Raw genomic sequence first — 26,519 nt, 5'->3', positions numbered from 1 at the left:
TATAATTTTGCATGAAATGGATATTGGTGAATATGGTTATAGTTAGTGAGCTCATTTAACTCTATGGATGCTTTAGCTCAAAAAAAAAAAAATCCAATTCAAAAGTACAGTTTAAGCCTATGGACAATTTGTCATATCAATTGTTGAAGTCAGAGCATAGTATGATTATTCATAATTAATGCTTGTATCTGACTAAAAAAAAATCTATGCTCTAGCACCAGCTTTACTTTAAAGCCCAACTTCGGACAACTAAAGAAATCTCTCTTGCAGTAGGGCTGAGCCCATGCTTCAAGGGTTAATAGCTTGTTTTGTCATGTTTACTTGATCCTCCATGCACCTGGCAGATGGGGCTCCCACACTCTTCAGAAGTAAACTGTACCTTAGCATCATTGTGTCCAGTGCAAGGCTATGGCCCCTTCTTTGGTTTGTTGACATTAGGGCACTAGACTGCTGTAGTGTGGGGGAGAAGAAGCTGTGGGGACCTGTCTAGCTGCAGGAAGGACCAGAGGATCAGGTAAGTACATTTTTTTTTCTTCTTCCCCTAGACCAAAATGAGCAACAGCGAGATTTCAAAGGATATACCATTACTTACTCTTGCTCATTAAGATGTTTCCTCAGTCCTGCTGGGTAAGCTTCCTTCCACGCCTCCAAAACAGTGCATTACCAACATACATATATTGAAGTACATAAATCCAGTAAGAAATATTTGGGTCCTTGGACAGGAAAGTGGGTGGCTTTTGGTTATACTGAATATCATTTCGTTATGTACAGTCATCCCACATGAAAAGGACGTGATGCTATTGAATGAGCTCTTGGGAGAACAGGGGCTTTGCAAACAGGGGCTTTGCAAAAAAAAAAAAAACTGCATGATTTTATTGTGGATGCAGTTTTTTATATTGAAGCACAACAGTTTTGTGTAGCCAAAGCCTTCTTTTAACCGAAGATTGGTCTTGCCATGGGATGGGTGAAAGGAAAGAAAATTACTTGATTCCTCTATCAAGACAGTCAGTTTGGATGGGTAAAGCCTCACACAGCTCTGTTGTGTTCTGCTGGCTGGGAGCCTTCCGTGCAGATAGATCACAATGATTACTGCCAGGGGCTATAGCTGCTGGCAGTGATCACATACAAAATATAGAAGAATTGCTAGAGTGTTCATTAATCAGGTTTTTACTGAGCTTAGTGTGGTTGTTGGAATAATTGTAGTACATTCAGAAAGAAAACCAGGAAACAGGGCAAAGGTACCTCCAATAGTGTTGTCACCTTGTTTATGTTGGGCAACCTTTCAACACAGCAAGGGTGATTACATCATGATCCACCGAATATTTGGTTTCATTAAACAGTGCCTGTATGCTTTTCTGCTTTTCAAGAGTTTCCATGTTAAAAAATGTTTTTTTCATTTCCTTAAGGTCCCATCGAGTTTGAAACATGCAACACAGCCATTGCAGTAGAAGGTGAGTTATTCTGAGTTTGATTGTGCATTGAAGCATGTGGTTCTGTAACACACATAGGCTTTCATGCCAGATCCACCACAACTGAAATTTTATCCCGTTTTTTTCACAGGATTGAGGCCGAAGAAAAGAAAGCCATTTGGACTTCCAACGATAATAAAGAAGGAGAAGGATGCAGAATCTGTGTAAGTATTGTGTTGTGAGGTCATTTCAGCAAGAAATTAAGACCTTTGTCATAGTTGCATAGGCTACGAAATGTTTACATGGAAAGTAGGTTTTTACTATACTTCTGACACAGTTTAACTTTCATATCTTGAGTACTGATCTATGAAAGATCTTCCATGTCTCCCAGAAACTTTGTAGCAATAAAGCTTATCTCAGTGATGATATACATTCAATGTTTTCCAGAAACAAAGTGCAAAACCTCAATTGGATTAATGCCCAGCAGTGGGATAAGGGCCCCTAGCCCTTCACCAGTAATTAACTGATACGAATGAACATGTTGCTTTTGGTGGGGGATAAATACAGGTACTGGGGTTGATATACAAAAACTGTAGAGTGCAAAATCGTGTGCATAGAAACCAGTCAGCTTCCATTTTTTTTTTTTCTTCCAAAGTTTAAATGAACAAGCTGAAGTTAGAAGCTGATTGGCTACCATGCAGAGCTGCACCAGATTTTGCACTCTCCAGTTTTAGTAAATCAACCCCAATGTGTCTGCATTCTTGTTCATCAGAGGCAGACAGCTTTAAATGTCCAGGTCTAGTGGTGGGTTTCAGTCTACTGATTATTAGTAACTGGAGCCACAGAAGAAAAGATAAGCAAAATGCTTGTTTGGATTGTAAAAACATTTAGCTGGTATTAAAGATATTTAGATTTTTTTGTACTATAAACTCTCTTCCATATCATCATCACCATCAGAGGCAGCTTTTTATTATGTTACTCCACTCAAAATGATTTAGATTAAAAATGGAGTTTGAATTTTTATGTCAATATTCTAGTAATTAATTCTTGTAGCCATAATTCCCCACTCTATTCCAGTACTCATTCAACACATACTCATACAACAACTGACTTGGGGTCAACAGACCCACAAATAAACTATAGTGCTGTGAAGCATGAAGAGTTCCACATGTAAGGTGGCACTTTGGTTGGGGAAATGTCCCTCCAAACTGCATTCGAATTCGGCCTCTTTCACCCTAGTGCACCAATCAGGTCCGCCAGTACGTTTTTCAGATGGACCCCATCAGGCCTGCCATTCTCCTCTATGGAGCTGCAGGTGTAAACGGACATGTGTTCCTTTACACCCAACTACATTCAATTTGATCCACTAAAAACAAACGGTTTGGGATATGTCCCCCTCCATCTGACTGTTTCCAATCAGATGACAGTGTTAATGGACAGGCGGTCCATTTATATCCGACCGCCCATACAGAAGAGCAGGCGGTGTCCTTTATTTAAAAAAAAAAAAAGGGTGAACGTGGCCTTTAGGCTGCATGATTCATGCATTCCAGCCACAAGCTGCAAATCTAATGAAATTTCCTCACCATGAATGACTATGTAATATGAAGTCCTAATCTATCCATTTAATTTGGATTCACTCAGCCACACCCTTGAACTGCATAATTGTTGGTGATGTAAAGGAGATTGTACAATCATATTGTAATGTGTGTGTGGTAAGCTTTAGGTGAATCAATTTGTATGGTTAGCACGTTCGCCTGGCAGTACTAGGGTCATTGGTTCGAATCCCGGCCACGCCACCACCTGCCTGGAGTTTACATGTTCTCCCTGTGACTGCGTGGATTTCCTCCGGGTACTCCGGTTTCCTTCCACACTCCAAAGACATGCTGGTAGGTTAATTGGATCCTGTCTAAATTGGCCCTAGTATGTTTATGGATGAATGTGAGTTAGGGACTATACAATATATGTATATAAAGCGCTGCAAAAATTTATGGCGCTATATAAGTACCTGAAATAAATACATTTTGGTAACACTTCATTGAGAAACCTCAAAAAAGTGGCACATGAAGGGGGGATGATTAAACCCCCCCCCCCCCATCCTTTATGAAGGAGAGTGGATAAGTGAATAACATTGATCATCACATTACAATAGCATTTGAAAGTCAGTGGGATATATTAGGCAGCAAGTGAACATGTTATCCATAAAGTTGATGTGTTGAAAGCAGAAAAATGGGCATCACAGGTTATGTGTGGGGCTGCCTATCCAGCCACAACTAAAAGCACCTACAATGGGCTCATGAGCTGCAGAACTGGACCACTGAGCAATAGAAGAAGGTGGGCCTGGTCTGATGAAATCAAGTTTTTTTGTTTTTTTTTTACATCATATGGATAACCGGTGGATGTACAGTCAGGTCCATAAATATTGGGACATCGACACAATTCTAACATTTTTGGCTCTATACACCACCACAATGGATTTGAAATGAAACAAACAAGATGTGCTTTAACTGCAGACTGTCAGCTTTAATTTGAGGGTATTTACATCCAAATCAGGTGAGCGGTGTAGGAATTACAACAGTTTGCATATGTGCCTCCCACTTGTTAAGGGACCAAAAGTAATGGGACAGAATAATAATCATAAATCAAACTTTCACTTTTTAATACTTGGTTGCAAATCCTTTGCAGTCAATTACAGCCTGAAGTCTGGAACACATAGACATCACCAGACGCTGGGTTTCATCCCTGATGATGCTCTGCCAGGCCTCTACTGCAACTGTCTTCAGTTCCTGCTTGTTTTTGGGGCATTGTCCCTTCAGTTTTGTCTTCAGCAAGTGAAATGCATGCTCAATCGGATTCAGGTCAGGTGATTGACTTGGCCATTGCATAACATTCCACTTCTTTCCCTTAAAAAACTCTTTGGTTGCTTTTGCGGTATGCTTTGGGTCATTGTCCATCTGCACTGTGAAGCGTCCAATGAGTTGTGAAGCATTTGGCTGAATATGAGCAGATAATATTGCCCGAAACACTTCAGAATTCATCCTGCTGCTTTTGTCAGCAGTCACATCATCAATAAATACAAGAGAACCAGTTCCATACATGCCCACGCCATGACACTACCACCACCATGCTTCACTGATGAGGTGGTATGCTTAGGATCATGAGCAGTTCCTTTCCTTCTCCATACTCTTCTCTTCCCATCACTCTGGTACAAGTTGATCTTGGTCTCATCTGTTCATAGGATGTTGTTCCAGAACTGTGAAGGCTTTTTTACATGTCGTTTGGCAAACTCTAATCTGGCCTTCCTGTTTTTGAGGCTCACCAATGGTTTCCATCTTGTGGTGAACCCTCTGTATTCACTCTGGTGAAGTCTTCTCTTGATTGTTGACTTTGACACACATACACCTACCTCCTGGAGAGTGTTCTTGATCTGGCCAACTGTTGTGAAGGGTGTTTTCTTCACCAGGGAAAGAATTCTTCGCTCATCCACCACAGTTGTTTTCCGTGATCTTCCAGGTCTTTTGGTGTTGCTGAGCTCACCGGTGCGTTCCTTGTTTTTAAGAATGTTCCAAACAGTTGTTTTGGCCACGCCTAATGTTTTTGCTATCTCTCTGATGGGTTTGTTTTGTTTTTTCAGCCTAATGATGGCTTGCTTCACTGATAGTGACAGCTCTTTGGATCTCATCTTGAGAGTTGACAGCAACAAATTCCAAATGCAAATAGCACATGTGAAATGAACTCTGGACCTTTTATCTGCTCGTAATTGGGATAATGAGGGAATAACACACATCTGGCCATGGAACAGCTGAGAAGCCAAATGTCCCATTAATTTTGGTCCCTTAACAAGTGGGAGGCAGATATGCAAACTGTTGTAATTCCTACACCGTTCACCTTATTTGGATGTAAATACCCTCAAATTAAAGCTGACAGTCTACAGTTAAAACACATTTTGTTTGTTTCATTTCAAATCCATTGTGGTGGTGTATAGAGCCAAAAATGTTAGAATTGTGTCGATGTCCCAATATTTATGGACCTGACTGTATTTTGATTACCTGGGAAGAGATGACACTAGGATGATGTATTGGAAGAATGCAAGCCGGCAGAGACCGTGTGATGCTTTGGGCAATGTTTTGCTGAGAAACCTTGGTAATGCCATTCATGTGGATGTTACTTGACACGTACCACCTACTTAAACATTGTTGCTCATCAAGTACACCCCTTCATTGCAATGGTATTCCCTGATGGCAGCGGCCTCTTTCTTCAGGATAATGTGCCCCCCCTACACTGCAAAGTGGTTCAAGAATGGTTTGAGGAATACAACAAACCTGAGGTTTTGACTTGACCACCAAATTCTCCACATCTCAATTCATCGAACATCTGTTGGATGTGCTGGGAAACCAAGGCTGTGACCATAGATGCCCCACCTCACAACCTACAGGACTTGCAGTATCTGCTAACAGACACCAATTATGGAGCACTATTCCTCCCACTGTCACAATGATGGGGCACTATTCCTCCCACTGACACCAGTGATGGGGCACTATTCCTCCCATTGTCACCAATGATGGGACACTATTCCTCCCACTGACACCAATGATGGGGCACTATTCCTCCCACTGACACCAATGATGGGGCACTATTCCTCCCACTGACACCAATGATGGGACACTATTCCTCCCACTGACACCAATGATGGGGCATGATTCCTCCCACTGACACCAATGATGGGGCACTATTCATCCCACTGACACCAATGATGGGACACTATTCCTCCCACTAATACCAATGACTGGACACTATTCCTCCTTCCACTGACTACAGCAGTATGTCACTTGTTTTTACTCCTCCTGACACTGGAACATTCTCTACTCCCACTGGTCACTCTGGCCCTCCTAAAGTCTGAAGGACAGTAAACTGGCCCTTTGTTTAGAAAGCTTGGAGACCCTGATATATATTGTGTTCTACAAGATTTAACCTACCAGCTAAATTAGATAAATAAGAGTAGTGTGTTATTGCATTATGTGTTTGAATCTAATCTAAATATCTTTTTTGTTCTTTTTTTTTTTTCAGAGAGAATGCAGATTCTGATTCAATAGTAAGTACTGTTTTTTCATATGGTAAAGCTCCTTTGTTTCAATAGCTGTGCCTTCACCAAGTGTTGCAGCTAGTTTCAAATGACAGACATTCAGCTATGCCTAAAAGTGATATTAGAGACTTGGTATCCATTTAAAAATCAGCAATATGGCCTTGCTGCAGCCATATCTCTGCTTTGAAAAACAGCAAATGTATAATTCACAGAGAGGTGTGTTACAGTTTGTGCTTTCCTACTCCAAAGTACAACAGTGCTGATACAGTGGGGCAAAAAAGTATTTAGCCACCAATTGTGCACGTTCTCCCACTTAAAAAGATGAGAGAGGCCTGTAATTGGCATCATAGGTAGACCTCAACTATGAGAGACAAAATGAGAAAACAAATCCAGACAATCACATTGGCTGATTTGGAAAGAATTTATTTGCAAATAATGATGGAAAATAAGTATTTGGTCACCTACAAACAAGCAAGATTTCTGGCTCTCACAGACCTGTACCTTCTTCTTTAAGAGGCTCCTCTGTCCTGCACTCATTACCTGTATCAGTGGCACCTGTTTGAACTTGTTATCCGTATAGAAGACACCTTTCCACAACCTCAAACAGTCACACTCCAAACTCCACTATGGTGAAGACCAAAGAGCTGTCGAAGGACACCAGAAACAAAATTGTAGACCTGCACCAGGCTGGGAAGACTGAATCTGCAATAGGCAAGCAGCTTGGTGTGAACAAATCAACTGTGGGAGCAATAATTAGAAAATGGAAGACATACAAGACCACTGATAATCTCCCTCGATCTGGGGCTCTATGCAAGATCTCACCCCGTGGGGTCAAAATGATCACAAGAACGGTGAGCAAAAATCCCAGGACCACATGGGAGGACCTAGTGAATGACCTGCAGAGAGCAGGGACCAACGTAACAAAGGCTACCATCAGTAACACACTACGCCGCCAGGGACTCAGATCCTGCAGTACCAGACGTGTCCCCCTGCTTAAGCCAGTACATGTCCGGGCCCGTCTGAAGTTTGCTAGAGAGCATTTGGATGATCCAGAAGAGGATTAGGAGGATGTCATATGGTCAGATGAAACCAAAATAGAACTGTTTGGCAGAAACACAACTCGTCGTGTTTGGAGGAGAGAGAATGCTGAGTTGCATCCAAAGAACACCATACCTACTGTGAAGCATGGGGGTGGCAACATCATGCTTTGGGGCCGTTTCTCCGCAAAGGGACCAGGACGACTGATCCATGTACAGGACAGAATGAATGGGGCCATGTATCGTGAAATTTTGAGTGCAAACCTCCTTCCATCAACAAGGGCATTGAAGATGAAACGTGGCTGGGTCTTCCAACATGACAATGATCCCAAACATACCGCCCGGGCAACGAAGGAGTTGCTCCGTAAGAAGCATTTCAAGGTCCTGGAGTAGCCTAGCCAGTCCCCAGATCTCAACCCCATAGAAAACCTTTGGAGGGAGTTGAAAGTCTGTGTTGCCCAGCGACAGCCCCAAAACATCACTGCTCTAGAGGAGATCTACATGGAGGAATGGGCCAACATACCAGCAACAGTGTGTGCCAACCTTGTGAAGACTTACAGGAAACGACTGACCTCTGTCATTGCCAACAAAGGATATATAACAAAGTATTGAGATGAACTTTTGATATTGACCAAATACCTATTTTCCACCATAATTTGCAAATAAATTCTTTCCAAATCAGCCAATGTGATTGTCTGGATTTTTTTTTTCTCAATTTGTCTCTCATAGTTGAGGTCTACCTATGATGCCAATTACAGGCCTCTCTCATCTTTTTAAGTGGGAGAACTTGCACAATTGGTGGCTGACTAAATACTTTTTTGCCCCACTGTACAACTAATCATACTATTATACATGATGTGAATTAAGTAAACATGAAAACCAAGCCTTTTCCTTTTCAGGTATACTCTGCTCATTTACATTGAGAGAATGCAGGTGAAGGGACGCGTGCAATGACCTTTATGAAAATGTAGTCATGCTTAGTCAATGTATTTGCCTGCCTTCCTGGGTCATGCCGAGTTGTGGTTTATTGCACACTTCTGTTTGTAGATAATAAGCAAAAGAACGCATGACATGGAAAGATCACTAATTACCTGGTTTTGATTGTATTTTTTAAGGGAAATTATAAATTTTTGTTACCTATTATATGTGAAATTAATCAGTTTAATGTAAATAATCTTATCAGTGAGTTAATGTTTTAAAACCAGTGTGTGTGGGTGTCTGTCCGCACGCCTAGTGCTGTCAATATTTGCTCATTACGTACACAGGCTCTGTTTTCAGATTAGTAGTTCTGCCTAATGGCTGGCTTCGCATCTTTCAGTGCAAGTCCATGGGTCAAGCTCCAACTATTTTTTTTTTTCTTGCTTTGGGTGTATTGTATCAGGCTTTTGTTGTTTATTAGCTCTTGTTCTTATTGTTGTGTATTAAATCTTGGGAGATTCACTCTTTCTTTTTTTTCGTCTTGAAAATGAGGTAAATCCAAGCATTTTACAGACTTAGGCTGACCATAGATAGCTCAGTTTTTGTTTAGCCAGTGGGCTGAGCAAAATAAAACGTAACCAATTCCCCCATCCATACAGTTGAGGTGGATGGGGGAGTCCTCCCCATTGCGCTATTGTATTCTAACAGTAGGGTAACCCCTAAAACCTTTAGCTTTTAACCTCTTTACGACATCTCCCTATAATTCTTATCCATAGTCCCTTAATGGATAAGTTCACCTTAAAAATCAAGTGCACATTTTTTTTTTACCTGCAAAAAAGGGTCATTTTATTTATTTTTTTAACCCATAAAGCATTGCACCTACAATCAACAGAATACAGGTGCAATGCAGGGATCCTGCAGACTGTCAGTGTAAGGAAGATTCATCAATGTAGTCATTGAATAACATAAAGATCAATAAACTACCAGAGTTCTCGTCAGCTCCCTGGTAGTTCATTGAGAACAACAAGCCATCAGCCGCAATGGATGACAGTACGTTTAGTTCAGTCATTCACGGAACTCTGTGAATGAAAGATGTGGCCTTGTGGGGGGAGCCACACTCTTTTTTTTGAATTGTGACAATGGGTGCTGGAAGAAGATACCGTGCCTGCTGTCACAGGAGGTGGGGTGAAGTGGAGGCAGATGCTGAACATGTTACATGTGACACCCTAAATATGGGTGTAACACATAACATATTCACAAAGGTAAACTTATCCTTTAAACCTTACCATAACACTTAAAGCAAAATCAATTTTTGTTTTTCTTTTTATGGTCCTGTAGTGCTATACGCTATGGTTTTTGAAGAGGAACGTCACCTTCAACACACACACTCTCTCTCTCTCTCCCCCCCCTCTCTCTCTCCCCCTCTCTCTCCCCCCCCTCTCTCTCTCCCCCTCTCTCTCCCCCTCCCCCTCTCTCTCTCCCCCTCTCTCTCCCCCTCCCCCTCCCCCTCTCTCTCTCCCCCTCCCCCCTCCCCCCTCCCCCTCCCCCCCTCCCTCTCTCCCCCTCTCTCTCTCCCCCTCCCTCTCTCCCCCTCTCCCCCTCCCTCTCTCCCCCTCTCCCCCTCCCTCTCTCCCCCTCTCCCCCTCCCTCTCTCCCCCTCCCCCTCCCTCTCTCCCCCTCCCCCTCTCTCTCTCCCCCTCTCTCTCTCCCTCTCTCTCTCTCCCTCTCTCTCTCTCTCCCTCTCTCTCTCTCCCTCTCTCCTGTGTTGGCACTTTTTGGGGGGAAGGGGCACCTGGATTTGACAGGTACCCACTTCCAGTCAGATTGCCTCTAAGTCCACCCCCCAAACTTTGTGGGGAGTCTATCCTTTGTCCCATGTTATAATGTACAGATTGTGATATTACAGACCCTTATTGTTCACCTTCCCCTATGGGGTTCGGTTTCTCTGCCACACACAACAGTTTTATTGGATCATAAAATACTTAACTAAGTGGGCTTGTTATAACAACAGTGAGCATGCCATAATGTTGGCAATGATTACCTGAACTTGTTACCACTGCTCTGAATTCTTTGTCCTAAAATGATCCACGAGGAACCATGAAGGGTAGTATACTTTACATTCAAACTATGCCACCCTCTCTTTCACTTTAAAATATATTGTGTGAAAAGAAAAATTCCTGGGAGCGTTCGTTAACTCAGAACAGTCGCATTAATGAAGTGCGAGTTCTCGATAGCTGCAAGGTTAAATCGGTGAAGCAGGTCTTAATTGGGTTTGACTTACAATGTTTACTTTCTGGTTTGCTTGTTGTGGTGCTCAGAGTTAATAATTTATGAGGCACACTGAACTGGAAAGTTGTCTGTCTTTCGTGCAAAAACTAGAAAGTATTCAGTGTTTTACAGAGGTGCACTTAAAGCTACCTTCTCTTTTGTAGTACTTTGAGGAGTGTTATATAACAACACGTTAAAACATATTGTAACCCTTACCCACCGCCCAAAATTATGCCCACATTGTCAGAGGTAACCTATCTTTTTCCACACTTGATAAACACAGGTCACTGATAGGGCTCATAGAAAACGGTTGCTTTCTATGTGTCCTGGTCACGTCACAACACTGGTGTGATTTGCAGAGCAGTGTGTGAAAAATGCAGCAACACACCGCACCATGCAGTGACATGAATGAAGTGTCACTAAAGTATTTCAACAATAATTTTTCCATAAGAATATGCACATTTCATACCCGAAAAGCGCTCCATGCTCCTCTCTTACTTACACAAACAGAAAGCAGATGTGGTCTTTTTACAAGAAACGCATTTTCGCCAAGACTCCATTCCAAAGCTTTACAATTTCTGCTTCCCCACGGTCCTCCACGCCACCAACCCCCTGGCTAAATCTAAGGGGGTTGCGATACTGTTCGCCAGACACCTCCAGTTTCATATAACAGATTCCATGGTGGATCCTGAGGGTAGATACCTGTTTATAAAGGGAGTATTCGCTAACAGACCTATCACATTCGCCAATGTCTATGCCCCCAATGTTCAACAGGTCTCCTTCCTGCGTTCAATCGTCTCTGCCCTAGCCGCTTTCCAGGAAGGGTTACTGGTACTTGGAGGCGATCTGAATGTCCCTTTGAGCCTTCTGCTAGACTCCTCCTCGGGTAGTTCTTTTTTACCCTACAAGGCTCTCAGGCAAATACATATACAATTACAGCTTCTACAATTACATGACACCTGGCGTACACTTTACCCCACTGTTAAAGATTATACTTTTTTTTTCCCCACCACACAATAAGTATTCTAGGATAGACTATTTTTTTTTTGTCGCAACCAGATCTCCCTCTCCTCCATGCTGCTACCATAGAACCGATGGTCCTTTCCGATCATCATCCCATCACCATGACGCTACGGTTCCCCATCTCGCACCCGTGCTCCAAATACTGGCGTTTGGATGCTTCCCTTCTTGCAGATGCCGTTATTGTTCAAGAGCTCCGCTTTAATATGGCTGAATATTTTTCCTTGAATAGCTCGTCAGACACCTCACCCATCACGCGATGGGAGGCCCACAAGTGTGTCATTCGGGGCAGCCTCATAGCCATTGCGACGAGACGTAAGAAAGCCAAACAGGAGCGTCTGAAGCTCCTCTCAGATAGGATCCGCTCTTTGGAAAGAGTGCACAAACAGACTCTGGCTGCGTCGACCCTTTCGGAACTCACGCGTACACGCACACAGCTTCTCACGGAACTGGGTAAGGTGGTTAGAAAAAGATACATTCTTTCACATAAGCTGTATTACGAGTTCGCAAATAAGAGCGGGAAATTTCTAGCCAGAGCTCTTCGTGAGAAACGGGCTAGTATGACGGTACATAAAATCAGAGGCTCTGATGGCATTGAGGCTACATCCAACCCCGATATTGCCGCCCATTTTGAACGCTACTATAAATTTTTGTACAACCTCCCTCCGGAACGTCCCCCTATACATTCGGACAAATCTAGAACTGCCTTGATCTCTGAATTTCTCCATCTCTACGGTTCACCCGCCCTCTCCGAGGATCTGGTGCACGCTTTGGAAAATGATCTCACCTTACTTGAACTGCAATCCGCAGTAAAACAGATGAAACCGGGGAAGAGCCCGGGCCCTGATGGTTTTTCAGTAGCCTATTATAAATCTTTTTTAGATATACTGGGTATTCCATTTCTTGCTGCTTTTAACACTCTCGCTCAACCTTCAGGGCCGCCTAACCACCTGTTGGAGGCTCACATCACAGTTATCCCCAAAGACGGGAAGGACACCACCCAGGTCTCCAATTATAGACCCATTTCCTTGCTGAACGTGGACGTCAAACTATTCGCGAAGATCATTGCTAATCGTCTTCTTCCCTTGCTTCCCTCCCTGGTTGATTTGGACCAAGTAGGATTTATCCCTGGTAGAGAAGCAAGGGACAACACTATCAAGGCCCCTAATCTCCACCACTGGCTTCGCAGGTCTAACACTCTGGGTTTTCTCCTCTCCTTGGATGCAGAAAAGGCCTTTGACAGGATTGCCTGGGATTACTTGAACGCGTCTTTAGTGGCACTGGGTCTGGGTGAGAAGATGCTTAACTATATAATGGCCCTCTATTCTGCACCTACTGCCCGGGTCCGGGTGAACGGCCATCTGTCAAACTCCTTTCATCTACGGAACGGTACACGTCAGGGATGCCCCCTCTCCCCGCTTTTGTTTGTCCTATCCCTTGAGCCCCTGTTGCGGAAAATTCGTTTAAACCCTGATGTTAAAGGAATCACGGTGGCAGACAAGGAATATAAGCTTGCAGCTTATGCGGATGATATTCTCTTGTTCCTGGCGGACCCTCACATCACCCTCCCAAACCTACTGAAAGACTTTGCCCTTTTCAGATATTTGTCGAATTTTAAAATTAATTTTTCCAAATCTGCCGCCCTTAACATTACCTTGTCTGCTGAGCTAGTCTCTGCTTGTGAGGCCCAATTCCCATTTCACTGGGAAAGGGATTCCCTAACTTATCTCGGTATCCAGCTCACTAGTAACCTTGATGACCTTTATGTGAAAAAGTATCTTACCGCTCTTCGCTCTATGCAAGAAGACCTCAATAAATGGCGCCGTCCCTGTTTCTCGTGGTTTGGAAGGGCAGCGATCATTAAAATGAATGTACTTCCCCGTCTCCTGTATCTCTTCCAAACATTACCAATTCACTTACCTCTTGCTTTCTTTGCTTCTTGCAAAAGACTGTGTTCACTGTTCCTTTGGAGCCACAAACGTCCGCGTATTGCCTACTCCCAATTAACCCTCTCTAAACTTAAAGGGGGTATAGGATTTCCTGATCTTTACCGCTACTATTGGGCTTGTCATCTTTCCCGGATAGTTGATTGGCACGTTCACACTGCCTCTAAAGACTGGATATCTATAGAGAATGCTTGCTCGCCCTTCCCCCTGGCATCGATTCCTTGGCTTTCGCCGAAACACACGCCACAAGCTCTTCTCACCCATCCTTTGGTGGGACCTACGTTAAAAAGTTTCTGTTCGGCTTGTAGATCTGCAGCCATTTCTGACACACCCAACCCCCTGACCCCCATACGCCTCAACCCTGACTTCCCCCCTGGAATGCATAAAGACTTTTTAATGAAACACTGGCCACACAAACAGATCTTAGTGAAACATTTTCTCCACAAGGGCAAGGTGAAAACACTCCGAGAATTGCAGGAAAGCCTGGGTATTCGCGAATTCCCTTTCTGGGTTTATTTCCAGATCAGACATTATCTGCTCTCTCATAAACCCCCTCATAACTGGCATCGCTCTCTTACCCCATTTGAATCTGCATGCGCGAAGGCTGAACCGCGGAAACATCTGATCTCGGAGATCTACCCACTTCTAGTGGAGAGCCGGTCTTATGACTCCCTCCCCGCATTTCGGGCTTGGAAGAGAGATCTTAATGCTGAGCTGTCGGACTCAGACTGGGACCTGGTCTTCCAATACTCTCATAAATGTTCCCTCAATGTCTCGACACAGGAAAACAGCTACAAATTAGCCTCTAGATGGTACCGAACTCCCTCCAGAATTCATCATTTTAACCACGTCTTCCCCAACAGCTGCTGGAGATGCGGGACCCCAGACGGGTCCTTTCTTCACATATGGTGGTCTTGCCCGATTCTTCAACCATTTTGGCAGGAGGTCCATAGGTTAGTAGTGTCTATAACTACCTTACCCTTAGCTCTCTCTCCTGCTCAATTCCTCCTCCATCACTCTTCCCTTCCCAGGGCTCAGTACTTTAAATCATTAGCCATGCACATGATCAACGCAGCCAGACTCTGTATTCCGGTTCTGTGGGGCTCTACACGCTCTCCCTCTATACGTGAATGGCTCACCCGAGTGGGTAAAACGGCGGACATGGAAGAACTGGTTGCGACTGCCCTCGACACTCCTACGAAATTCTCTCATGTATGGGCTTGCTGGACCCATTTTCTGACTACCCCGGAGTATCGATCCCTCATGGACCAATCTGTCTAAACCTAATTTGGTCTTCCTGATAGTGTTATTTAGTGATATTTGACCTGAGGGTGCCATCATACTCCCCCCGTGTTACACACGCATTCTTTTGACGCCGATGATAGCTTAGGTTCCACCCACTCCCGCTACTGTTTGTATTGAGGATAAGATATTTTTGACGGTTGTCCCTTCTCTTATTTTACCCTCCCCATTTGCTTCCCTTCCCCCCCTCCCCCCCCCTTTTTTTTTCTCTTCTCTCTCTCCTCCTCCTTTCTCTTTTTTTTCCTTTTTTCTCGCCTTCTCTTTTCTTTTCTTTTCATATGCTTACACACGTTTCGGACAATTTTTCCAATAGAACACTGAGTATTCTGTCAGCATCACCTCCCGCAATTCGTTAGCGGTTCCCACGACAATTACTTCTACATTCGCACAATTCCACCATCGTATTCTGTAGTATTGACTCTCACATAGGCATCGTATTTGCTCTTCTCCCCCCTACAGATTTTTACCGCAAGACATTTATGGTGGGAGGCCAGACGTCTCTTTATTTTTAGCACTTGACAAGCATACCTAAATATTACAGGCACAACCCTGTCATGGCCTAGTTCATCCACACTGTTTGATCTTGCGTTGGACCTCATTTGCCTTTGTATGATATATGCTTTGCTGTATGTCCTAAGTGCACTTCATCTGTACATTTTCGTGTGATAATTTGTATCTTGTTTTCAATAAACTTTGTTTTTTGGAATAAAAAAAGAATATGCACATTTAACTTATTTTAGGCATGTTATTTACCCGTAAAAGCCTTGCTTGTGTAGATATCCAAATGCCTGCTGTTGGGCACTGCCATCTTGATGTGATGTAAGCAGCCCGAGCAGACTTGAAGCTGTCACTCTGTTGACACTCTGTAGTATTCCCCTTCACTGCCCACCAACAGGTACATAAAAGGTCATATACAGAAAGATAAGCTGGTGGAGCTGTGCCAGCACCGACTGTAATTTGACACTGTTGGAAGGGGAAGGAGGGAGAGGGAATTGTGGTTGTGCTTGGGTAGTAATTTCCAAACTGAGGCCCATGGGCCGTATGTGGCCTTTCTCTTGGCTTTATCTGGCCCTTAGAGCACTATTCCTCCTTCTGACACCAGTGATGTTTCACAATTCCTTCCAGTGACACCAAGGTTGTGGCATAATGTTTCCCAATGAGACATACAGTGTTTCTTCCTATTGACACTAAAAATTAGGCATTATTCCTCCCATTGATACTAACACTAATACCAGTGATGGGGCACTATTCTGCTTTCTGCTCACCACCAAGCCTGGGGCATTGTTCCAGTGATGGCATGGCATTTTCTACTCCCTCTGACCGCAGTCCAGCCCCCCTAAAGTCTGAAGGACAGTAAACTGGCCCTTGGTTTAGAAAGTTTGAAGACCCTGTGCTAGAGAATTGACTCTTCCTGGGCTGGTCATATTCCCTAGCAAGTAAATAAATTACTTCAAGAAAGAAAAACAGCACTGTTTTACTGCATTTTTTTAAGTTGCAGAGAGTTTCTCTGGTAGCTAAATGAGACCTTCATCTAAAGTCCTGCTGTCCAACCCACGTCCCATGGGCCCTTTGTATGCAGGTAGAGGAGTGCTGGGAACTGTGACACTCTGTGTGTGATAGAGACTGCACTGTTTGTGGCATTATTGTTGCCCACAGCACAGGTAAAGTCCTGGCCTGTTGGGGGGGGGGGGGGGGAGCATATGATAAGATAAGTGATCCACAGTGGGTTGGGAGGATGTAATGGGGTGGTTAACATTCACTGCCACGAGCACCAATGCAGGAAGTGGGGGGGATACGGGAGTTAACTTTTTCCGCTATGACTACCAGTGCAGTCAGTAGGGGGTGGAGCCAGAAATCACCACAATGCATCTAGAAGTTCAGCATGATAGCCAAGCAGCTTGCATTTGAAAAAAATAAGTCATGAGTGAATTTACCATTTTTCTATTGGGAAGTTTTCCTTTCAGTACTCCAAGGGACATCTCTACTCTACCTAGAGTATTGCTCTTACTCATTGAAAGGTTTTAAGAATATCTGTTTCGTCTTTCCAGAATGATCTATCCAATGCTCCAGGACTCTTCCACAGTACTTGTGCTACTGTGTTAGCACTAGCAATTAAAGGAGATGTCTAAAGTTGGCTATACTTAGATCAAAATTTGACGGTTCAGCACAGACTTGCTGAATTTCCATCCATGTGTGGCCACAGTGGTTGAACAGCAGGTGATCTACTGATCAACTTTGGTTCAACTGCCCTGTTGGTATTTTCCTCTTGATCAGTGCTGCAGGCAATAGGTTGCAATGCCGATCAGTGTATTCTGATGGCAGGGAAGTCTGCTTGCTGTCAAAATAGAAAGACACAGCAGGGAAGATTCCCACCATCCCCACATTCATCCAGTTTTTTTTTTCCGTTCATCCCATTGTTCTTGAGCAAAGGATATATGCAACCAGAGGAAGAATTTTGCATTGGCCTTAGACGCAAGGATTTTTTTTGTCTGTGTATAGAATGTTGTACTTCTATTACTGTGTAGTACAGTCTTTACATACATTTTTAATCACTCTTTTTCAGAATGTTCCTGCAGTTGATGATGAAGGGTACAGTATAAAACCAGAAGATAACCAGAATTATATCCTTTTTCTAGCATCATTTCTTACATTTTAAGCTAATAAGGTTTACTTTGTAACTGCTCAAGATCCTCAACCAATGGTGTTGGGCTCTGTGTCTCCTAAACCTCTTGCATGTGTTGTCTTAAATGTACAGTAATCATTATAAAGATGTTGGTCCCAGTGATGGATAAAATAGTCTTTGATAATTTTGTCCTCTTCATATAAGTACTCAGAAGATCATACAACTCCGCAATCACCGACAGCCTGGCTTCGACACCAAGCTATATGCAGACAGCAAATGGCAAACACCAACCTTGTAAAGCAAATGCTATTTTAATTTAAAATGTGGAACTCTCGAACTTAATGTTTGAAGGTTTACCTATTCAGTTTTCAAGGTCTTACATAATAAACTTCTCCAAACCGGAGAACAGTGCTAGGGAGCAACACACACTGCAGGGGGAAATAGCAGCAGCGTTGTGCTTCGGTTTGAAGTGCATTATTGTGAAAGACCTTAAGAAGTGGATGGATAAGTCTTCAAATAAATATTCTTATGAGCGTATCTTAACCTTTTACATTAAAATAATAATCGATGTACTTTACAAGGCCAGTGTACCGTTTTTGGTGTTTTCTTATTTTCTTTTGTTGTGAATACAAAGCTGTTTCTGATTTCTAAATGGCTGCTGGTTCCTGAATTATGTATCTTTCCACTTTGTTCTTAGTGGTTCACCAAAGGCATTTGTTTTTGTTCTAAATGCAGATTGCACTTGTCTCTTGCATTGTTAGGTTCTTTTTTATACATATTTTAATCTAACCTTAATCAGAGCTTTTCTTAACTGATGCACACATACCAAAGAAAATCATTTTTACTCTTCAAGTGATTCTGATGATGATGATGGGCCTAAAAAATTTCATGTTGAGATCAAACCTGTGCAGCCTAATAATGGCTCCCATCACACTATGGCCTCCCTAGATGAACTAAAGGTTTCTATTGGAAATATATCCCTTTCACCAGCACCTTCTGTGAGTATTATTATGACCTGTGATCTAAATCGTGTATAACATTCAACTCATGCAACTTGCTGATAGTAATCAACATGATGGTAATCCCTAGTTAAATCACTAAGTTAACAGAGCCAAGCATATTTTATTGCTGATCTTGCAGATGCTGTTATAGCATTTTGGAGCTTTAGAATACCAAGTATATAATTTCAAGTATCTTTCAGATATCCTGCTGCGTGAGTGTTCCAAGGCTTTATCATATGAGTTTAGTTTAGTCAATCTTTCAATAGGTGGATTGTGAAAATGTAGTAGACCTTAAAACTGAAGTTGAGGCAAAAAAAATAATTATTAAAATAAATTCCTCAATAATCACAAAGGATATAAATCCCCTTTGTGTGCCTGCAGATATCTACAGCAGGGGGTGGAGACCAGTCATCCTGCACAAGGAGAGAGAGCAGCAGTGACCGGTCTTTATTACAGGAAGCTCCTGCACAATGGCAAAGTTTCAATCTCCATGCACACTAGCTTATGTTTGAGCTCCTAGCAGCTACTTATGAGCGCTTTTTTTCCTGCCCCTAGAAGAAAATAGTGTTATCCTATGTGTCCATGCACACTGTTGTAGGCTAGAAGCGTTTTTTAAGCTTCAGCTTCTTGGAGCAGAAAAAAGCCTTTTTTTTTTGACAGTAGAAAAAAAAATCACTAAATGCTCCTAACAGCTCTTAAATGCTGCGTTCCAGCTGTTTTTCTTTTTCAGTGCATAGCTGACTGTTAAGGATCAGGCTGGCAAGCCGGCCACCACGCCCTTAACAACAGCTGTCAAAAAAAACCAGAGTGGGGGTCCCCCCTAATCCATATCAGGCCCTTCGGGTCTGGTATGGATTTTGAAGGGAACCCCATGTCAAAATTAAAAAAAATCGGTATGGATTTTGAGGGGAACCCCAGGTCAAAATTTATGGGTCTGGTATGGACTTCTGGGGGGGCGCCAATGTGTCCCCCCCCAATTTTAGCATGAGGTTAAAATCCATACCAGACCTGAAAGGACCCCTGTACTTTTTTTTTCTGAAGTTTTCATTGCCGGCGGAGAGCCCCGCTGGTGACTCCTTTGTTGTTAAGGACATGGCAGCCAGCTTGCTGGCCTGCTCCTTGACAACCTACTGGTCTTTAAGGCCGCCTTCAGCCACCGCCTCTTTACAAACACTAGCGCTCCTAAACACTGTAAAGACGCTGGCAAAAATGCTAATATTAGCTGTTTTTTATACAGCATTTTTTCTAGCGCTTTACCAGCTGCTAGTGTGCATGGAGCCTCCCAGTGGATTGCTGTACAGATCTGGAAGAAATACACAAAGCATACCAAGATACAAGTACACATACAACTGCCTCTTGTATTCAGACAATATTTCCTCATCCTTGGGTTCAACTTTATGGTTGTCCCAGTTGTATCATAATTGGTACTGGAGATTTGGAGACCAAAAAAAACCCTATTTTTACAACAATACCACAGATATTTGGAAACTTAATATGAAAATGTGTGACAGTATAGAGTAAATGCACATATCTTAAGAGTTACAATTGTTAGGTGATGGAATATATTAGAACTAATTTAAAGTGTTGTCTGCAAAGAGCTCAACATGCCATTGAGATGCATATATTCCGACTGATTTACCTGGAAAAAGGTGCCACCATTATTTTATCTTTCAGCTGTGCAGTATCCTATGTGCCTTGCCAGCCAGGCAATGGACCTTCATCATCAGTGCTAATTCACACCATTGCTCTACGGTAACGTGAGCTATGCTTGGTGATGTGATGCATTGCCATTCATTCTGCATGTCACTCCCAATGCTCCTTGCCAATGGACATGTGTCCAGTAGGCAGCCCTTTAGTATAACTGGGTTGCCTTAAATTGGCATATGTTGACATGCTTCATAATGCAGCACATTGGTGTGAATGGGCTCCAATTGTCGTTGGAGCAGGCAGGCGTCACAGGAAGCTGCATAGAATATAGGGGTGTTACCTGTCTGGCAGGGTTCAATAAATTACAATAATATCTGAACAACATTCCAAATCTTTTATCAGGTCAAGTACTGAAGAAATATTTATAGGTTCGTTTTGTATTTTAACTGTTTGACTACTCTGGAGGGGATATATGAAAACTAGAGCAGACAGAATCAGGAGGTGCTGTGCACAGTGACCAATAAGCTTCCATCTTTGGCTTGTTCAGTTAAAGTAGAACTATAGGCAACTTTTCTTCTTTTTTTAATGGAGCAAGGTAGGGTTATAACCCCTGGCAGATTTTGTCCATTGCTGAGATTTCCCTTCACCTCTTGTACAATAGCCAGACAGGCAGTGAGAGGACATCCCTACAAGTTAAGGGAATCCCTTGGGGACCCCCAGGTCACCAGAACAGGTGTCTCCATTGGAAGATTTCCCCTCTGACTTTTCTGGGGCAACCCAAAATTAGTTTTTTTCTTTTACTTTCACTTTCAATAATAATGGTAAACAAGACAAATAGAGAGGATAAATCTCCCTAACGGGCAAAGACAGCAAAAAAAACCTGACAGGTGTTCTAATAGCTCTACACTCTTTCTAAAAAAAAATGTTTTGCCTTTAGTTATACTTTAGGCTTGAAAATGAAAGAAGCTGATTGGTTGCCATCCGCAGCTGTTCCAAATTGTGCCTGCTCCAGTTTTAATCAATTCCCCTCTCTATATCTCACAGATTCCTACTGTTACTATAGTGTGGAATTTTTAGTGCTTTGTTAATAATTTCCACTTTCTTTTCTGTTCTTTTTCTAAATACAGAGGCAAAGCCCGGTGAGTATGTTGCAAAATTAACAATAATACTGACATCATTTTTAAAGTATTGTATAGTTAATGATTTGGTCATACGCCATTTTTACTTTTCCATTGAGGGCTGCTTCACACAACAAAAGCGCACTCCTGATCCGTTCCGGATGCATCTTTGCATGCGTGTTTTTGATGCGTTTTGGTGCGGTTTTATTTCATTTTTTTATGTGTTTCTGGATGTAATCCAGATGCTTTTTTCTTTTTTTTCACTGTACTAGGGTTCAGTGCAATTTTCATCCATTTTTATGCGTTCCAGAACAATACAGTCCAGTGCAGGAAAAATGCAGCATGTTCTCTTTTTTTTTTTTTTTTTTTTCTTTCTGAAACTGACCTCACTGGTGTGAACTATGGCATATACTTTCCATGCATTATACTATATGTATACTTTCCATGCTTTTCTTTCTATGCAGACAAAACACACTATACTGCATGTGGGCTGGTCCTGAAGGAGTATTTGTGTCAGTATGTGTACATGATAATGTAGGCAGAGACTGTTAAATAAATTACTATTTTTTGCATGCTATTCCATGAATTATGCACACACAGCTGACAATTCACAAAAAGGCATTACAAATATTGACTGTCTCTTGATAGACAACGGTATCATGATTTATTATGTCTGAAAATGTCATTGTATTGTCTTCTTTGTCTCTTATAACACTAGAATCATGTATCTTATTTTGATTCTATTGAGTCTGATTGAAGTTATTTGCAAACTCAGATCAACCTCTGTGTACTTTTCCCAGCTGCTTGTTTTCCTTTGTCACTATTTATAGTACATTATACTTCATTCTCATCATTTAGTGGCCATAGAAAATGTCTCTTATTTAATCTTTAAACTTATGTGAAATGTGTGATCTCTCATTGTGTGACATTGCAGCACAGCTATAAATATGTCTAATGAATGTTTCAGTTAAAGTGTTACTAAAGGCAATTTTTTAAATTAAAATAACAATCATGTTATACTTACCTGCTGTGTGCAGTGACATTGTACAGAATGGCTCTGAAGGGCCTCGAACCTCTTCTTCTTGGATCCCCCAGTGGCACTGTTTACTCCTCCTTTTCAGTTTCTGCCCCCATAGAAAGCTCTTGCAATGTTCACATTTCCCTATAGAATGTACACTGAGCTGCACATGTGCAGCTCAATTTACATTCTGGCATAGATCCTCTATGTTGGGATGAATGCACTCCCACGTGTGCGCTGGAGTGATTTCGCCTCATGCTGGCCAGTCAAGATGGCCAAAGACTGGCACCCGAAAGAAGCTGGAGAGAAGATGCCAGCAAGGGAACCTTGTCAGTGTCTAACCTTTTAGAGCATAGGCATTTGTGCCTGTAGTACTCCATTAATTGTACAGTACAGGGCAGAGGACCCTGTAGTTCTAAATGGTTACCGTATTTTTCGCCGTATAAGACGCACCTGACCATAAGACGCACCTAGGTTTTAGAGGCAGAAAACAGGAAAAAAAAAATTCTGAACTAATGGACTGCAGACACAGTACAGGAGATGACCAGAGACTGCGGACAGCACAGGGATGACCAGAGACTGCGGACAGCACAGGGATGACGAGAGACTGCGGACAGCACAGGGATGACCAGAGACTGCGGACAGCACAGGGATGACCAGAGACTGGGGACAGCACAGGGATGACCAGAGACTGGGGACAGCACAGGGATGACCAGAGACTGGGGACAGCACAGGGATGACCAGAGACTGCGGACAGCACAGATAACTGCTGACCTTTGGGGAGGTGGGGAGCGGGTACCTGAATTTGACAGGTACCCGCTCTTACTTCCGCAGAGTTTTTGTTTGATCTTACCTGTTCCTCGATCCAGCCGTGCGCTGTCTTCCCGGCTTCTGTAATGGCGCTCGGCATGACAACCGGGTGCCCAGTGCGCATGAGCGAGAAGCACTTGCGCTTTGTGATTGGTCCGGCGGCTTCTGGGATCTGTCATGTGTCCCAGGTACCGCCTTACCATTCACAAAAAGCACCGCTTCTTGCGCATGCGCACTTGGCACCCGGCTGTCATGCCCAGTGCCCACACTACAGAAGCCGGAAGACAGCACGCCGCTGGATAAAGGAACAGGTAAGGTCCCGCTGCAGAGCTGAGCGGCCGGCCCGGTATTCTGACACGGCCGCGGTGGAAATACCGGACCGGCCGCTCCATATTCGCTCCATAAGATGCACTGACATTTCCCCCCCAGTTTTGGGGAAGAAAAAGTGCGTCTTATACAGCGAAAAATACGGTAAGTAGATCCAGAGATATAAGCAGCTAAAATTGTATGGAAATCCTGACTTTTTTTTTCAGTTGACCCTACACCTACCTGTTTTTTTTTTTTTTTTTATACAATACGTAGCCTGTGTGACCAATACAATTATGCATGAGGTGGAGGAGAGCAGGACCGTATGCACACTTGCATGGTTTCTTCTAAAGATGACCTCATACCTTGTGAAACCAGGCAATTGTTAATTGTGTAGCACTTACAGAAACAAATCTGCAGCTGGAGTGGAACAGCTCTTCCTGTTCCAAGAACCAACCCCCTGATAACACCATCAATGTAATCTAATGATCAGAAGTAGCAGTGGGTTGTATAGTACAAAACGTATAATAGACACCTGTGAGGATCAAAGACAAGGCCTAGGCACTTATATATATACAGTCAGGTCCATAAATATTGGGACATCGACACAATTCTAACATTTTTGGCTCTATACACCACCACAATGGATTTGAAATGAAACGAACAAGATGTGCTTTAACTGCAGACTGTCAGCTTTAATTTGAGAGTATTTACATCCAAATCAGGTGAACGGTATAGGAATTACAACAGTTTGCATATGTGCCTCCCACTTGGTAAGGGACCAAAAGTAATGGGACAGAATAATAATCATACATCAAACTTTCACTTTTTAATACTTGGTTGCAAATCCTTTGCAGTCAATTACAGTCTGAAGTCTGGAACGCATAGACATCACCAGACGCTGGGTTTCATCCCTGGTGATGCTCTGCCAGGCCTTTACTGCAACTGTCTTCAGTTCCTGCTTGTTCTTGGGGCATTTTCCCTTCAGTTTTGTCTTCAGCAAGTGAAATGCATGCTCAGTCGGATTCAGGGCAGGTGATTAACTTGGCCATTGCATAACATTCCACTTCTTTCCCTTAAAAAACTCTTTGGTTGCTTTTGCAGTATGCTTTGGGTCATTGTCCATCTGCACTGTGAAGTGGCCTCCAATGAGTTCTGAAGCATTTGGCTGAATATGAGCAGATAATATTGCCCGAAACACTTCAGAATTCATCCTGCTGCTTTTGTCAGCAGTCATATCATCAATAAATACAAGAGAACCAGTTCCATTGGCAGCCATACATGCCCACGCCATGACACTACCACCACCATGCTTCACTGATGAGGTGGTATACTTAGGATCATGAGCAGTTCCTTTCCTTCTCCATACTCTTCTCTTCCCATCACTCTGGTACAAGTTGATCTCGGTCTCATCTGTCCATAGGATGTTGTTCCAGAACTGTGAAGGCTTGTTTAGATGTCGTTTGGCAAACTCTAATCTGGCCTTCCTGTTTTTGAGGCTCACCAATGGTTTACATCTTGTGGTGAACCCTCTGTATTCACTCTGGTGAAGTCTTCTCTTGATTGTTGACTTTGACACACATACACCTACCTCCTGGAGAGTGTTCTTGATCTGTCCAACTGTTGTGAAGGGTGTTTTCTTCACCAGGGAAAGAATTCTTCGGTCATCCACCACAGTTGTTTTCTGTGGTCTTCCGGGTCTTTTGGTGTTGCTGAGCTCACCGGTGCTTTCCTTCTTTTTAAGAATGTTCCAAACAGTTGTTTTGGCCACGCCTAATGTTTTTGCTATCTCTCTGGTGGGTTTGTATTGTTTTTTCAGCCTAATGATGGCTTGCTTCACTGATAGTGACAGCTCTTTGGATCTCATCTTGAGAGTTGACAGCAACAGATTCCAAATGCAAATAGCACACTTGAAATGAACTCTGGACCTTTTATCTGCTCATTGTAATTGGGATAATGAGGGAATAACACACCCCTGGCCAAGGAACAGCTGAGAAGCCAATTGTCACATTACTTTTGGTCCCTTAACAAGTGGGAGGCACATATGCAAACTGTTGTAATTCCTACACCGTTCACCTGATTTGGATGTAAATACCCTAAAATTAAAGCTGACAGTCTGCAGTTAAAGCACATCTTGTCGTTTCATTTCAAATCCATTGTGGTGGTGTATAGAGCCAAAAATGTTAGAATTGTGTCGATGTCCCAATATTTATGGACCTGACTGTATATATCTACAGTGGGGATCGAAAGTTTGGGCACCCCAGCTAAAAATTTGTATTAATGTGCATAAAGAAGCCAAGGAAAGATGGAAAAATCTCCAAAAGGCATCAAATTACAGATTAGACATTCTTATAGTATGTCAACAAAAGTTAGATTTTATTTCCATCATTTACACTTTCAAAATAAGAGAAAACAAAAAAATGGCGTCTGCAAAAGTTTGGGCACCCTGCAGAATTTAAAGCATGCACTGCCCCCTTTGCAAAGCTGAGACCTGCCAGTGTCATGGATTGTTCTCAATCACCGTCTGGGAAGACCAGGTGATGTCAATCTCAAAGGTTTTAAATGCCCAGACTCATCTGACCTTACCCCAACAATCAGCACCATGGGTTCTTCTAAGCAGTTGTCTAGAAAACTGAAACTGAAAATAGTTGACGCTCACAAAGCTGGAGAAGGCTATAAGAAGATAGCAAAGCGTTTTAAGATGTCAATATCCTCTGTTCGGAATGTAATTAAGAAATGGCAGTCATCAGGAACAATGGAAGTTAAAGCAAGATCTGGAAGACCAAGAAAAATATCAGACAGAACAGCTCGCAGGATTGTGAGAAAACCAATTCAAAACCCACGTTTGACTGCACGATCCCTCCAGAAAGATCTGGCAGACACTGGAGTTGTGGTACACTATTCCACTATAAAGAGATACTTGTACAAATATGGTCTTCATGGAAGAGTCATCAGAAGAAAACCTCTTCTACGTCCTCACCACAAAAATCATCGTTTGAACTTTGCAAATGAACAT

At 42.8% G+C, this 26,519-nt stretch overlaps 1 protein-coding gene across 1 annotated transcript in view; it reads left to right on the top strand.

Annotated features, from left to right (window-relative positions):
- The window catches only part of FCHO2 (FCH and mu domain containing endocytic adaptor 2), a gene marked incomplete at its 5' end in the record, with an annotated part of 73,375 nt that overhangs the window by 7,270 nt on the left and 39,586 nt on the right, over positions 1-26,519 (top strand). Inside the window, 6 exons of the mRNA XM_089686188.1 lie at positions 1,407-1,451; positions 1,561-1,633; positions 6,474-6,498; positions 17,544-17,604; positions 18,429-18,601; positions 21,379-21,390. Of these exons, the coding sequence (XP_089542314.1) occupies positions 1,407-1,451; positions 1,561-1,633; positions 6,474-6,498; positions 17,544-17,604; positions 18,429-18,601; positions 21,379-21,390 (389 nt within the window). The remainder of the gene's footprint in view (positions 1-1,406; positions 1,452-1,560; positions 1,634-6,473; positions 6,499-17,543; positions 17,605-18,428; positions 18,602-21,378; positions 21,391-26,519) is intronic.

The sequence above is a fragment of the Staurois parvus genome, unplaced genomic scaffold, assembly GCF_062004578.1.
Source record: "Staurois parvus isolate SC_StPar_1 unplaced genomic scaffold, SC_StPar_1.0 ptg000392l, whole genome shotgun sequence".
Lineage (NCBI taxonomy): Eukaryota > Metazoa > Chordata > Amphibia > Anura > Ranidae > Staurois > Staurois parvus.
This window is presented reverse-complemented; position numbering and strand designations above follow the sequence as displayed.